Source organism: Olea europaea, chromosome 1 (assembly GCF_002742605.1).
Source record: "Olea europaea var. sylvestris chromosome 1, O_europaea_v1, whole genome shotgun sequence".
Classification (NCBI taxonomy): Eukaryota; Viridiplantae; Streptophyta; class Magnoliopsida; order Lamiales; family Oleaceae; genus Olea; species Olea europaea.
Window position 1 is genome coordinate 1475904 of NC_036237.1, and position 16618 is coordinate 1492521.

Here is a 16618-nt window from a genome sequence, read left to right on the forward strand (position 1 = left end):
ACTCGTATTTACTGGAATGAAACCAATTTACTTAGCATATGATTGGTTTAGTTAAAAATTAGATTTTTAATAAATTTCGATAAAAATTAATCAAATACTTAGTTGAATTATTGATAAAAATTGTAACCAACATATTTAATATGATGTTACAAGCATGTCCTTACTGACTCAACGCAGGAAATTCGAGCCAGGCTACAGCTGCAGCCCCTTCCCATCATCTATTTTCTCTTTTAAACTGTTAATGGTAAAAATCATATACCGCATTTTTGCCTTGACCATATAGAATGACAGCTCAAAACACCAGCAATGGATCACAACCAATCACTTATCGTGCTAAAATTAAGGAAGTTACAATAAAATATGGTAAAATAACAAAATACCTTCCAAGTTCATGCTTTGGCCTGCTACTATACAGGGAGGCAATTGCACGACTACCTAATACCCTCCTCAGGTTATAAACTGAAACCACATTTCAATATCCGAATGACTTACAATTGTTAAGTGGAAAAAATCACATGATTTCCTCGTATAAACAAGCAACATTCCACCTAGGGCAGTGAACCAGAACCCGGTCCTGTTCCTGTTCAAAGCACGTGTGACATCACTCAAAAACTAGCTGATTTTGTAGTAAATAAAATTTAAACATGGTAATAAATCAAGCTGTCCATACCTGAAAATCTTGCCTAATCAAAGCCACTACACATTCTCTGGATGGCTGCCTTCAACAATCCATCATGGAAACAACTATTTTCAGATTTCACTTCTCCATCAACAAACCAGAATCTATCAGCTTTCTGGACCAAAGAAATTTCCTCCACGATTTGGGTTACTCTGGCCCCTTATCTTGGGCCCAAATTGTTCGATACATCTGCTGGCCCATCAAAGTTGTCACGTTTGCTATTCTTGTATGACCCAACTTGCTGGTATTCATAATGCGCATGCTGCCTCTGTCTTCCCCTGACAGCAGGTATATTGTGTCGCCCGTTATCTTGCCCCGAGGCCCAATCTCCATGAGATTCATGGCCTGGCTGACTCTGCTTCACATTCCTCCTGAACCCCAAGGAGAATTTACGGTCATGCTGAACACCTGTGTATGCGGCAGGAGCTTGTTCACCAGCTCCAACAGAAACTTGGTTTGGGGAATAGGGACGTCCTCTTGATGGAACATACTTCCTTTCTCTACTGGACTCATGATTATGCCCCGCATTTGGTAGTTCAACCATATAACTTCCACAGACAGATCGAGGTTCACTGAGATCAGTGTTCTCATCACGTACAGCTTGGTCAGGCACTCTATGCTGGGAACCTCTGTTTCCATGTTGAGCATTAGCTGAATACGATTGAAATTTGGGTTTCCAATGAGGTGAAGCCCACTCCCCTGAGCTATGGCTCTCTTTTGAAGCAATAGTCATGTCGGTTTGGTTCGCATCAGAAGCTGCAGATTGAACAAAGCCTCTATCAGTTTCGCTGCTAATATGATTCTCGTGATCAGAATAATCATTATTTTGCATGCGACTATGGCCCTTAGGAGAATGCTGCTTTCCTCTACCTGTCACTCCCTGATCTTTCGCAGCAGGCGATTTGCCCACTGCAGCTATGCCAGTACTAGTGGACATGTTCCCGGAATCAGAGGGACTGATCTTGCTCGGAGCCTTTGCTTCAGTTTTTACTGGATTTATTTCACGCTTCACAAATATATTTTGGTCTGTTATTTTCTGCACATCCTTGCCAGGGTCAGATATAAGAGATGATCCATTATGCACACCCTTCTCATGTGATGAGTCTGTTGAACTCCGATGACGCCACGTTCCATGTGTTCTTACCTGTTTATTATGCCAGCCACCCCCCTCCTTGAACTCTAAAGCAGATCGAACAATTCCAGTATCTGGGCTGACAGGTTGCAGACTTCCAGAGCCAGCAGATCCAGGTGTTGTTCTACCACTAGCCTCAACTGAAACAGATGGAATGGTGGAAGATGTAATGGGTTGAATACTTCCCTGCTGAGCCAGCTCCTCGGCCATAGGCTTTGGAACATATCTCTCCATTTCAGCCCTCTTACTTTTCAAACTATGCTGAGCAATAGTATCGGTTTTTGCTAGACTCAAAGTTTCAGGAATAGATTTTTCACTCGTTTCAACTGCACCCTCATTTTTGTTCTGTGAACGCACAGGCGCCCACATAACAGTGTCATTGCTATGAAATTTATCCATGAATCTATTTGCCTGTTGATTTCTTGGCATTCTGCTGTGGCGGTGAGGTTTCCACTGGTTGCTCACTCTTCTGTCAGCTTCTTCATTAGGTAAAGAAGAGTGTACCTCTGGAGCCTGCACTCTGTCAGATGTAGCACCCAGCAAAGAAGTCTTGGACTTGTCGATTTCAGTGGACTCTTGTGCAAAATTATTGTCCTTTGGCATTACTGATGGTAAAGTCGGGACTGGGGAAGCCTTGTCCAGTTTGAGTTTGTTCTTGCTACTCCTGTTACTTCTCCTTCTCAGCTGCATGGAGGGTTCTGAAATGATATTACCAATATTGGCTGCATTTGACTCGCCACTAGGTCTGACTTCGATTGAATTAACCTCTGTTGCTTTAACATCATTCAAAGATACATCAGTAAGGCTTTTTGGTTCCTCGTGTGCATCATTTAAAACTTGATTTTCATTCCAATTCTTATGTGAAACACTCTGCTTTTGTTTATTGCCCATCCACTTCTGCCTGGAGATGCCACCATCATCGGATTGGGTTTGTGGGCTCTTCAGGGGTAAATCTCTAAGCATATTAGCAGATTCTTCTGTCTGACTAGCACTGCTGTCTCTGCCCTCGGCAACAAAATCAGCATCTGAGGCCGAAGTAGGGCTAGATGATTGAAGATTGTATGAAACCATCGGTTTAAGTGCAATTGTTCCTCCTTGCTCATGCTGGACGGTGCTCACTGCCTGAGTTTTGTCATCCTGCTGGGTCTCAGCTTCACCTGTACGTGTTCGCCGATTCAATTCCTCCAATTTAGCAAAAGCCTTGGCCTTCTGCTCCCTCCTTCTTTCCTCTTCTTCCTTCTGTAGTTGCTCATGCTGGACGGTGCTCACTGCCTGAGTTTTGTCATCCTGCTGGGTATCAGCTTCACCTGTACGTGTTCGCCGATTCAATTCCTCCAATATAGCAAAAGCCTTGGCCTTCTGCTCCCTCCTTTCCTCAGCTTCCTTCTGTAGTTGCTCATGCTGGACGGTGCTCACTGCCTGAGTTTTGTCATCCTGCTGGGTCTCAGCTTCACCTGTACGTGTTCGCCGATTCAATTCCTCCAATTTAGCAAAAGCTTTGGCCTTCTGCTCCCTCCTCCTTTCCTCTTTTTCCTTCTGTAGTTTTAAGGCACGTTGCTTTGCCAGTTCTGTCATTTTTGCACTCTGAAAATACATGAATTCACGGTTAAACAGAAAAATAAGATATAGTTCATAAACTTAAAATATATTACCTGTGCCTGATTATCAGCTGAATCATTCAGTTCTGTCAAAGATTCTCCCTCCATCCCTGAGAGATTGATCACAGAAATTGGAGCAGCTTCAACAACAAAGTTATGACCACTTCCATGAATATCAGATTTAGGGTCAACATTTGAAGCCACGATCATACTAGAAGATTCAGCAGTTGTAAGCTTCTTTTGCCACCCATCAGCATCCTGACTGGTGAACTTTCCTTTACCATGGTGGTCAATTCTACCTTGCCTGCCATGATAAGTTCTCCTGTAAAATTTGAAATAAGTTGTTTAGCAATAAATACGAGTGTGAAAAAGAGCTGAAGCATATTTTCATCCCACCTTGATAAAACAGTTGTTGGTTGAGACATGTTATACCTTACAGGAACACTGACTCGATTGGAGGCAGGAACCCTTTCAAAAAATCCACCACCAGTATTACCAACTTCAACAGCAGAACTACTAATCTTAGCATCAACTACTTGAGACCTATTCCTTTGCTCTGCCCTACTAGAAGAATAGGGAACATCCGGTCGTCCATCAGAAGCATGAACTTTTGCATTTAAAACTTCAATTTTCTGCATCAAAACTGACTCTTTTGTCATAGCTGGCAAAGATAAACCTCCCTCAATACCCAGAGATTGCTTTGGTATTTCTGGAGGAAGAGATGATAAAATTTCTGATTTCTTCGTATCACTGTCACTGGCTACTTTCATATTGCCCCTACCTTCAAGCGACTTGACTTCGACAATGCCTGAAGAATGACCTCCACACTTAATACTGGAGCAAGAGTTCTCACCGAGCGGTGTCCTCTTGGGGCATACATCTTCTTTTGTATCATCATCAGCCCCCCACTCATTCTTCCGAGATGACATCACAGATTGGCCACCTTTTCCAGGGCTCAAGGAGGCATCAGATGACGCATTGCATCCCCAATTTTCTCCTTCCTCCTCATTCCATTCATCATGTTTCTTTAAAAGAACTTTGTGTGATACTCGATTAGTATCTAAATGAGCAGCTTCCACTTGTTCTGACAATACTTTACCACTAGAACCATGCCCACCAGCTCTGCCATGGGACTTTCCATGATCAGGAGTACTTGGCACTGTATATCTATTGTAAACTGGGGGATCCACAGCCATTTCCAGATATGGAACTTCTTGTTCATTGGTGTTGCAATAGCCCATTGGGGGTCCATAATAACCCTCATAAGCCATTGGTCCAGGGTAAAAACCAGGCCGAAATGGCATAGTCGGACGTGCAAAGGCATCAGGCACCTGCGGCCTATATATATCTCCATTTTTTGGATGGGGTCCTCGAAGATTGGTCCCTGGTGGAGGAACTGGCTGTGGACCTGCTAGAGTTGGAGGTGCAATTTGGGGATGATAGTAAGGGAATGGTTCCATATGAAAGCCACCGGGAGCAATGTGGTGTCCAAATGGGGGTCCCCCAGGAGGACCTCTATACCAAACACCAGCTGGAGCATTTATAGGAGGACCACGCCATGTATCAAAATGCTGAGAGGTTATATTAGCATTGAAATCATGTTGTGGCTCCCCTTGCCACTTCTCCATGTTAGGATGGATGTCATTCTCTGCACTTCTGGAACCATCTCTCTTCAATGTCTTAACAGTTCCACTGCTAACATCCAAACTCAAAGAAGCATCATCTGATATTCAGGAACCAAAGTTATTATTGATATATAAAGATAACTTTCTAATCTCAGAATACAAATGCATACACACCAGCCTGAGATGTGGTTCTCTCTTTTGTCTGAGCTATTCTGTCAGAAGCTGAGCTAGGACGGCCATGGCCATGATCTGTCATATGTAGACTACACGATTAGAATACATGTATTTACATCAATCATGTTAAGTATCCCACAATGTTCTCGTGCATGCATGCACAAGTCCAACTACAAAAATAAGGGCGATAATATTTATTCAATAAGCTAGACCATTTAAATATAGAAAAAATATTTCGAATAATTCATGATAACATTCTTCCAGGAACTGGTAGAGAGGCATAAAATAGTACGACCAATCACAGGAAATGAGAAAACACTGAACATATACTGATAATTTTCATTCCAAAAACCTAATAAATTGCTGTAGTACAGGACATATACAGTACAAGTGATTAGCATACATCTGTAAGATAAACTTGAATTATCTGTGAGCAAACAACCTCACTTAGTTCATTTAGAACTGATGAAAGTACAAATAAAATACTTTTGTTCTTGGCTCTATAAAGTCACATAACTCACAACCCTGGCGACAACCAAGAAGCAAATGCAACACTGGATGAGAAGCATTGGAAATGGCAATGGTATGGTAATTCTATAAGCATACAACAACCTTGCAGTTCAGAATTCTTCCCATTGTCTCTATCTGAGCTAAGTGTTGGAAAATCCCCAGAACTCAAAGAGAACCTGTCTTCCTTGGAGCTCTTCACTCCCTGCAAATGCACTGAGACATTCAGCCCTTAAAGAGGTCATGCAATTCTATTATTAGGACAAACTGAACTAGGATAAACGTGCAAAAAGAGAGAAAGAGAAGACAGAAAATTATGCAGCAGCCTCAACAGGGTGTTATGAGTTAGAAGGGAGTAAGGGCCCAAAAGAGTGGAGCTGAAACTGATGCTTAGTTTGAATTTAAATGTACAAAATCCCAGGCCAAGCTTGAGCTCTATTTGAGACGAAATTAAGAGGGGGAAAGAGCTAGAAATTCACACATGATTTAATGAAATACCCCATCTAAAGCTTAGGTGATAAAGTGGAGAAAGTTATTCATTTATTTTATATTCAACAGGCCCTTCATGCACAAGGCCGGTATCATTTTTCTCATTAAATGACAAACATGCACACTTTTCTTCATAAATTGGTAACAGTTGGACTTCAAAACCAGACCTTGGATTCTTTTAATACGATATGGAATCGTGTCATTTAAAAGCTTAGAATGTTATAGATGGGAGAAATATATTCATTTATATATAATATTTTAACATGATAATAAAATTAAATTATATGGCTATAATAGCACAAAATTCACATGCATAATCAGATATTTCATATAAACAATTCAATTAATTTATTGAAAAATTAAACACTTGCAAGCTTGCAAGTTAGCCACCTCCAGGCTTGCAATAAAGTAAATTCAAATATCAAGCTATGCTCAAAATGTAATAAGCTAGTTCAAACCATTTGCAGGCCCATATGAAATGCATATAAACCACAGACAAACATATTCTATGACTAACTATTGTGATAAACTGCAGGCAGCTAGGTATTCAGTGTGAAAAGTACATAGTGCTGAAAACTGAAGAAGAAAATATGCCTTAAGTAAATATATCAGCTACAGAATTATTACCGATCTCTCTGCAGTACTACTTGGACCCCAAGCCAACAAACTTTCAGAGGCAGGTTCTGTGAACCTCGAGAGATGTGAGTTATTAGGTCTGGTATCTGCACTTCTAGGACGCAATAATGTCGCTGAAGTGTGATTTGATGACAATACCCCAGAAGCAGAAGAAGGTCTAGAATTTGAAGACCATGCACTATCAGTTGGTTCATGTGTTCTATCACTACCAGAAGTTGATGGTCGATTACCACTTCCACCAGATGAAGGGCGACCACTTAGATAACTAGGTGAACTGGTACAACCATCAGCATTTGGAGACATTGTAGAGGTACCCCATGGATTAGAAACTGAGGAAGAAGATCGGCTTCCCCAGCTAAGACTGCCCCTGTGGAGGAAGAAAGGATTGGATCAATTCAATGCATAAAAAGTAGAATGCAGAATAAATAAATAATACATTAAAAGGGAAGTTATGTACTACATGATGTAGCACTCATAACAGGAAAGTTATGTACCTAGCCATCTCCATTGAAAGAAAAAGATTGAAAATTTATTGTGGGGAACACAACAATAAAAAAGTAATCATTACTCACTTGGGAACAATTTCCACATTAGGATCCAGCCCATGATTTTCCAGCCTTCAAACAGATCATACAAAATGTAAGAAAGCTATCCACGAAAACTTTGAAAGCAGACCAGAAATATTTATGTCGAAGAACAATCACCTTTGACTGGGTAAGTTCAAAGGTTTTGGAGCTGCAACTTTCCCCAAAACAGTCATGCTACCCCTTCTTGCAGAAGCCCATCTAAAACAAGAAAATAAAATAAGACGATCATATGACAACTGTAGTTTTGCTTATATGTCAATACACAACCCAAAGACACCAAATACTTCACCAGATCTTATCAATCTAGAAATGAGATCTTTAGGAGCCGTATACACAAGAAACTAAACTAACAATAGGTTAAATATTTTGCAGCTGTCCAGAGCATAAAAACCAAAAGAGAGTGAAATTGCATGGCTTTTATTTAAATAATAAGAATCAAAAAGCAGGGCAATCTTCAAAAAAAAAAACAAATCCACAAAGGTATAAGATAAACTACGAGCCTGTCTGAGCCCCCTTTTCTCATGAGAACACATTTTGGAATAGTATTTTGGAGAATGTGTGGTCAAAAACTAAGTAAAAGTTTTAAGTTTTAGGTTTGCACACAATATTTATTTTATTGAAGAATGTGTGTTTGAGAGGAGAGAAAAATGTATTTTGGAATCAAACAAGGGCTAAAAGAATAAGCAAATAATGCATAACCAGAAATTCAGTCTTAGAAAGATCTGCATGTTTGAACCTTAGCGTTCCCAATTACTTCTTGCCAGTTGGTAGACCCCCAGCTATATGGTAACCCAGTGTTGGACCCTTGCTTGGGCTAGGGTAGTCTCTTAAGTCCACCCTAAACCTAACCCCAACAATATTTTTTTCTTTTTCTATTTCCATTTCTGTAGATGAAATGAAGATTTGAGTTTTCACTAAATTAGAAATATATCATTTGGTAGAGGAGAGTGCAGACAACGTACACAAGTTTTGTTCATTAATTGACTTTTTTTCTTTTCCCCAAATGTTAGCCCCCTAACATTTTACTCCCTTTCTGTTTTTCTTTTACTTGTATATGTATGTGTGTGTGTGTGTGTGTGTGTGTGTGTGTGTATATCAACATCATGGAGTACTTTCATGGCCTTCCTCATCCATTTAAAAAAAGGTGTTCTCTACTTTCACTGACAAGATACAAACACCGACCTTATATCTGCCTTTGATTTTAAGATTTTTCTTGTGGTCTTTGGCATAACTATCAATCCTAAACTGCTGTGGAATAAAATGCCCCGAACTTGTAAGCCATCTTAGTACATGCAAAAAGGGGTGTCGCATTTTCGCCAGCGTCCTCACACAAGAAACACCTACAATATTATCCCCGCTTTTTCAAGATCTTCTCGAGCATATACTCACGAGAGTCATGACTAACCTCCCAAGTGAAGAAAGGAACTTCTCTTGGTCATTGTCTTCCAAATTACTTCTCAAGGAAAATAGGGAAGAAGGAGAAGCAGAAGACATGATGCAGCAATAATTACTAATAAAAATGTATTCTTGATTACTTTTATGGGCGTACTCAGCTGGTGATATAAGGAAGAACTAGCATTACTTTATCATAAATTCCCTCCTCCAGCCCCACCATGAGAAACTATAATAACTACTCTAATAATAACAAAGAAACTCAAATGCTTGCTTCAAATTCCAAATATACGAGGTAATAATCAGTGGTGCATATCCTTCCAATCTTTCCTGTTTCCAATTTTCCCATAATATTCTGCGATAGTAGTATTTTTTGGTTTTTGCAGTAGAGGTGAGGCCGTGTAGATATAAAATGTCAAGAATTTATCGAATAAATAATAATTATTATTTATTAATAAAAATAATAATAAAAACAACACCAGCAAGACCAGAGAGTCAATGCTCGACGGCATTCATAGGATCACGAACCAACCTTTCCACTAAAAATAAAATGCAAACTCATTTAAGACGGAGTGATGATGGCAGATGAACTCTCTCGCATACGTAATGTTGAATAGAAAAGAACATTTCCCGATAGTATCATTGGAAAAAAATTATATTAAAAGATGACTAATCCAACACTTCCTAACTGCATTCTCAGAATATCAGAAAAATTAATTTTGCTGTAACAAAAGCAAGCCAACAAAATTGTCCTAGCATTTCTCATTTAAACAGTTAGTTCCATGCTTCACATGATCAAAGCCATGTTGGCAATATTAGAATTATGTATGTATAACTTCAGGAGAAGAGCATATCATCCATCCGTTAGTTGAAATCCCACAAAATGTCAGGAGCATCAGTAAAAAAGAACTATGAGATGAAATATTTTCACAGTGAAAGACCAATACGTACCTTCGCTCTCCAGACAACATGCTCGAAGTCATTGCCCGAGTGTAGTTACAATGTCATCCAAATACCTTTTTACGCATCCTGAACAATTAAAGAAGGAAATTGATTAGAATGTTTAAATTTCACCAGACACTGCATCATAAGAAATACAGGTGGCTTAAAGAGAAAATTATTATTCACGAGTCTTTTAATAACAGCAATCAAAAAAATACAGATACACGATCAAAGCAACAAAGAAACGTCACAAAATCAAACAAAATCTAATGTCCGAAAGCTAAGAAAAGGACTAATCAATACTTCATACACAAATACTGCATGATAGAGTGAGAGAATTCTCATTAATTTATCCAACAATGCTTTCTATGTATATTGTATCATCAAATTAGATATCGCCACAGCTAGTTATGTCAATTCTCAGACAATTTTTAAAAATGCTCAATCGAGTACCAAGGCATTTTACATCTGTAAGGCAAGGTGTAAGACTTGAGACCTTTTGAGGCACAAGTCTAAATACAAACCAATAACATAACATAACATAAAAGAATATAATAATACAAAAATACATCCAAAATGACCCATAAACCATCTTAAGAATCTATAATAAAACAAGTTAACAAAATGAATATTCTAACTCAAGACAAACATAAAATAGATCAATAAAGTGTAAAAGTAAATAAGTTCTCAAATTAAGGATAAGTAATAAATGGTTATGTATTGTTAGAAATAAAAGCACTACAAAAATCTCCTACATATCTACTAATAGAATCTTTAAGGGAATCATCAACACATTTGATTCTCCTATCATCACAGCAATGTCATTCCTTTCTTATTATTTGACATCATCCTCTACTAGTAATTGTGTCTTCCCCTTCCCATTTCCCTTTCATGTATAAGTAGAAAATAAGAATAAAAATTATAAAAATGTTCCATTATAAAATGCCAATAATAAAATGCCCAATAAATACTATATAAAAACGTGAACATCTACCTACCTTAGTCACCTTGAGGCCTCAATAATCAAGGTGTAAGCCTCATAGATCGTACTTGAGACACAAAGTTTGAGGCTTTTAATGGGGCTCAAGTAGTCTCAACAAGTTTTAAACAACGCTCCAAGATACCATGCTAGAAAACTTTTGCACCTATTCAAATTAAAGAACTCGGGTGGTGGTTCTTAAAGCATGAAAAGAGGGAGAATTCTATAGATAAAATAGCTACATCTAAAAACCAAAAGGTGATGTTCCAACATTGTGAACAGCACAATGTGAGGCAACTCTCCCTTCTTGAACCCCTCCTATTACATGCAAATTTGCAAGCACCCAAAGAAGAGTTGGAACATCAACTGTGCAAAACCTTGGATTGGGTAGTGGTAGCCAATGATTTTTTTTTTTTTTAAAGGTAATCAAATATTTTATTAATCAATGCATAATACACGGGAAGTGTATTATCAATTTAAAGCAGAAAGGAACAACATAAAATTGGGCAGCCCATCTATATGCCTAGTGGCTGCAGCATTAAACCACGTATACAATGTGAAATAGAACATTTCTCTAATTTGCTCTGTTGTCCGTGTTTGTTCATCAAAGCAGCGGCTGTTTCTTTCTCCCCAAAAACACCATACAATGCAACCCGAAATAAGGTCCCATGCAAACTTGCAATCCTAGTCACGAAATTTTCTCCTCCATGCCTTTAACACGTCATCCATACGCCTCGACATCAACCAATCCATGTGTTGTGATGCCAAAATATTGTGTCACAGTAAACGAGCAGCATCACAAAGGAGAAACAAGTGATCAATCGTCTCCCCGTCCCTCCAACACATGTAACATCACTCTGTAACATAAAAACCTCTTGGTCGTAGATTATCCATCGTTAACACCTGTCCCCTGACCACCATCCAAAGTGAGAATGCAACCCGTGGAGGCAATTTACATTTCCACTCCGATTTCCAAGGGAATGAACTCTGCACAGGACCCAATAAAGATCTAAAATAAGTGCCAACTGAGAAAATCTCATCCCGTGTCAATCTCCACCTACTACAGTCTACCTCTCCTGTTCTGATGCGGACCTCGTACAAAGAAGTCAAAAATAGCGCATAATAGTCTAATTCCCAATCCTGTAATCCCCGGCCAAAAACAATATTCTAACTGATCCTCCCATTATGTATATCTAAGACATCACTCACCGTAGCAAACGGTGTCAACACAATACGAGATAAAGAGGGAAATTTTACCTTCAGCGGTTGTTCTCCACACCAATAATTATCCCAAAAATTGATGGTAATACCATTCCCCACTGCAAAAGTCAATCTATCCTGAAAATCGCTCCACCTTCGCCGGATATATCGCCATAAGCTCACCCCATAAGAATCACAATTCTCACCTGAGCACCATCCTCCCTCCATGACACCATATTTTGCACCTATTATTTCTCTCCAAAAACTCTCCCTCTCCACACCGAATCGCCACAACCACTTGCCCAACAAGGCCTTATTGAACAGTATGATGCTCCTCAATCCAAGACCCCCTAACCTTATGGGAGAACAAACTACACCCCAATTAACCAAATGTAATTTCCTCTCCTCCCCTAAACCTCCCCAAAGAAACTCCCTTTGGATCCTTTCTAACCTTTTTGCCACTACAACAAGGATAGGAAACAATGATAAGAAATAAGTAGGGAAATTCGACAATGTGGACTTTATGAGAGTAAGACAACCGCCTTTGAGAGGTACATACGCTTCCAACCCGCTAGCCTTCTCTCCATCTTTTCTATAATACTATTCCAAATATGTTTACTCTTAAACCATGCTCCCAAAGGAAGACCAAGATACGTCATAGGCAGTTCTGCAACCCTGCAACCCAAAATAGCAGCCAACTCCTCCACATTATCGACCTCTCCCACTTTGATAGCCTCAAATTTTCCCAAATTTATTTTCAATCCAGATACGGCTTCAAAGCACAAGAGCACACGACGTAGGTTCCTGAATTGCTGAACATCTGCATCACAAAAGATCAATGTATCGTCTGCAAATAGCATATGAGATACTTGCAGCTGATCAACCATAAAGCCCCTTAACAAACCTTCTCCCATAGCCTTCTTAAGCATCCTGCTGAAAGCCTCTATTACAATGACAAATAGTAATGAAGACAAAGGATCCCCTGGCCTCAATCCCCTACTACTACGAAAATAACCCTCCGGACTGCCGTTCACCATAACTGAAAAAGAAACTGTAGATATACAAAACTGAATCCAATGACACCACTTATCCCCGAAGCCAATGATTTAACCTTGATTATCCATCCACTTCACCAAAAATTATCTACTTTTACGCATCATTGTTAACAACAACGATGGATTAAGTCGTGCTCCCAATAGATTTAGGGTTGATTGTAAGAATCATTTTTGTCACTCTATTAGGTACGTTGTTAGACGTATAGGAAGATCTAAAAAATCATTAACAACTAAAACAGAACATGTGTGTTATTTTAGTCTAAGAAATGCAATCGGCCCTTTAAACCACTAAGCATCACTGTAGACTCAAATTATCACTGTCATTAGAAATAACTTCGTCATATGTTAAATTTTCCTCATAACTCACTTGGACTAGACCTTTGGCAAGCCTTTCGATGGCAAACAGCGTGAATCAACTGAATACTAAATCTCAATAGATGCATGAACACAAGCTTGTACAAAAAGAATTGTCAATTCTTAATTTTTCAAAACACTCAAAAATTTATCTTTATTTTTAACTCTACGATAATAGGTGACAGTTACAAGTAAGATGCCTACAACTCAGCGGACATCACAGTTCACAAGTATATAACCCCATTATGTAAATTGTTATTCCTTTTCAACAATACTTTTCACTGTCCAAATTAAGTCTTTTCAGTGACTTCCCAGTACACCTAACTTGTAGCCTAGTGGTAACAATGTAACTAATGCCACCTGTCCTTTGTCCTTAACCAAATAGAGTAAAAAATTAGCAATATCAGCATATATTGTATCACAAGTAATAGTATAGCCGCTAAGTATTTAAACAAAAATAATCGCTTCAACTTCCCGAAGAGAGCAAAATCAAAAAATAATCCATTTTTCAATCATCGTATAGCCACTGCAATGCCCCATGCATACACAAACATCAGGTTCGGTATCTCATTCCATCACTCAAGTTCGGAACCTCAAGCCTACTTTTCCATTAGAAAAAGCAAATTAAAATTACAGATTAAAAATGAACATGAACAACAATACAGAGTTGCATAATATACACAATCAATTTAAAAATTAAAAGAAATCCTATGTACATATGGTAACATTGTGCCGTGTGAATTCAATTCCTAGCCAATTGTATACCAAGTGTACTGTTTCCATGGAGCAGTTGTTTTTTAAACCTTGTAATGAATAACCATTTACCCACAAAAAATAAAAACCCAGTTCAAAATATTTACGATGGCAAGTAATTAAAAATACACAAGGTTTCACGCATGTTACCTACGAAAGAAAACTGGAGAAATAAAAAAAAACGTATACCACACACGTCTGTCTCCATCTCTTTCATTACGATAGTAAATACCGTATTTTTTGAAACCCTAACTATTTTGAGTGAAAATTAGGTGAATATTTTTATATAAATAGAATAAAAGTATAACATGTATGTTTACATGTTGAGATAGAGAGCGAACCAGACAGAGGGCGTGGAATCTATACAACGTTCCGACTAGCAAGTTGTTATCCCAAAAAAAGCAGATATAAAGATGTATTTATAGATATGTATATATATGCGTATATATATAGAGGGAGAGGGAGATGTATGCGTGCGTGTGTGTTTTCCTGTGTTCGCCCGGCCGCGCGCCTGCGTGTATTTGTACGACGACAGTGGCGAGATGGGATCGAAGAGATATGTAGAGAGGGAAGGACCGCCTGTTAACAAGCCGTTGTTGACGGAGTGTTTGTAAAGCTTGAAGAGATGTAAAGTAGCTTTTTATCTTATGGCACATTTAGATAAATTAGTCAAAGTTCAACGTAATATTTTATAAGTAATGTAAAAATAATATATGGTACGAATTTGTTGGAGAATTTGATGAATTTCGAACGAATTAAATAAAATAAAATTTAGCATAGAGTTTTAAGAGGAGAAAATTGTACTCAAATTGTACATCCAAAACTCAATTTATATGATTCAAGTTTTTTCTAATGATGAAATATTATAAATGAGCAATTTTTTATATTATATTTGATACATAAAAATTAATTGTTAATACATAAATTTAAACACTCATTAAAATTTCTAGATACATGAATATGAATAAATTCATCTTTAATAACTCTATATTCATATAATTCAAGATTGATCAAGTAAAAATTTATTGAATCTAGATTAATGTGAATGTTAATTAATTGAGAATTAATAACACAAATTTCATAAACAACAATAATATGTATTATTTATTATATATCAAAGTGAAAAGTAAGATATTATTGTAATAATTAAATTGTAAGGGGTTAAAATCGTTCAAAAAATGATTCTCCCTTAATATTATACTTTAATATATTATAGATTAGTAACTTCTTATTTGGAGACTAAGTCAAAGTCAATATTTAACCGCCCCGTTTTGAGTTAAAAATGTGTTTTGAAATAGTAATTTTTTAGAGAGTGTGTGGTTGAAAAATAAGGATTTTTTTTTTTACGTATAATAGTATTTTATTGAATATTGTGTGGTTAAAAAGAATTTTGATAAGAATGTGGCTCAAACAAGAGTTTAATTTTAACCACATATTTTATGAATTTCACAAAATCCTAACGAACAAGATAAGTAACTTATTTAATTTTGGAAAAAAAAATGATTTTTTCGATTATGTATTATTTTCACCTCAAAATTGCTATCAAAAAATTTGTTTACACAAATTTCGAATTATACATGCATTGTTGATAGACTATAAATAAAGTTGACAAGAGATTTCAGTCTTACCTTTTAATCATTAGAACCTTCCTTGTCAATGTAAATAATAAATTTAAGAATTAACCTACACATACAAATTTTTTTTGCCAAAATTCTTACAAATGCACACTTGTCAAGATTTGATTCGCAATTGTCAAAAATAAATACTGATCGAGTATGTAATGTAAAGAATTTGTAACGGAAAAGCATGTACACTTGGCTTTTTTCTAAATTTAATATAACATATTGTATTGTCGAATTTTATACGTTGCTGAAATTTGTTCTCGCTCTTTGAAATTTGAGGACGAATTTTTCTAACCGGAGAGGATGTTTCTGGACATTTCAAAATCGGGGACTCAACCTTGGTTCTTTTTCATTTTATCGCATTTGTTAATGTTTTTATTATTAATTCCTACGTTTTAAGTTACTCTCTTCAAAGTTGGTTAAAAGCAAAATTATTCTTTTCGTCAAAGTTAGGACTACATATACAATTTACCTTTACAATAAGTACGATGTTTAACTAACTGAATGAAATCTATTCAAAAGGATCAATTGTTCCAATAATGTAAAGATTTGGAACCATTGACACCAAAATTTAAAATTTGGATAAAATACGTAAAACGGGAAAAGGGTAGGGTCATTTTTCCCCGATTTGCAATTTCCATCAAAGAAAAGCAAGCTTCAAAGAAATAGTAGAGCAAGCTAGAAAAAGCAAGAGAATGGCATTTTGACATTGATAATCTAGGAAATGGTACCTTCCCCTATATTTGTATTTGCTGCACTTTTAATCCTTCTCTTCATAGTTTATTACAATCAGATTAAGGTACCCAAGCCCTTTTAAGATGGATTTAGTCGAAATTTTTATCTTGATGAAGCTTTTCACTTAAGTTTTGTTCTTATATTATTGTCTAATCTTCA

General features: G+C 37.3%; 1 protein-coding gene across 7 annotated transcripts; it reads right to left on the minus strand.

The window, feature by feature from the left end:
- Positions 1-307: 307 nt before the first annotated feature.
- LOC111410099 (protein MODIFIER OF SNC1 1-like) lies at positions 308-14719 on the minus strand. Of its 7 annotated transcripts, none has more exons than XM_023040691.1 (11): positions 14444-14719; positions 9771-9848; positions 7545-7625; positions 7413-7457; positions 6832-7207; positions 5821-5920; positions 5209-5283; positions 3806-5132; positions 3464-3731; positions 671-3395; positions 308-580 (listed from the first exon to the last, which is right to left on the minus strand). In XM_023040691.1, exons 2-10 carry the CDS (start codon positions 9800-9802, stop codon positions 840-842), a joined length of 4860 nt encoding a protein of 1619 aa, XP_022896459.1. In that variant the 5' UTR covers positions 9803-9848; positions 14444-14719; the 3' UTR covers positions 308-580; positions 671-839. The 7 variants fall into 7 exon arrangements, with proteins under 7 accessions (XP_022896459.1, XP_022896317.1, XP_022896382.1 ...); XM_023040549.1 differs by having other exon boundaries at positions 5818-5920; XM_023040614.1 differs by having other exon boundaries at positions 5818-5920; positions 14423-14719.
- Between the last annotated feature and the right edge of the window lie 1899 nt (positions 14720-16618).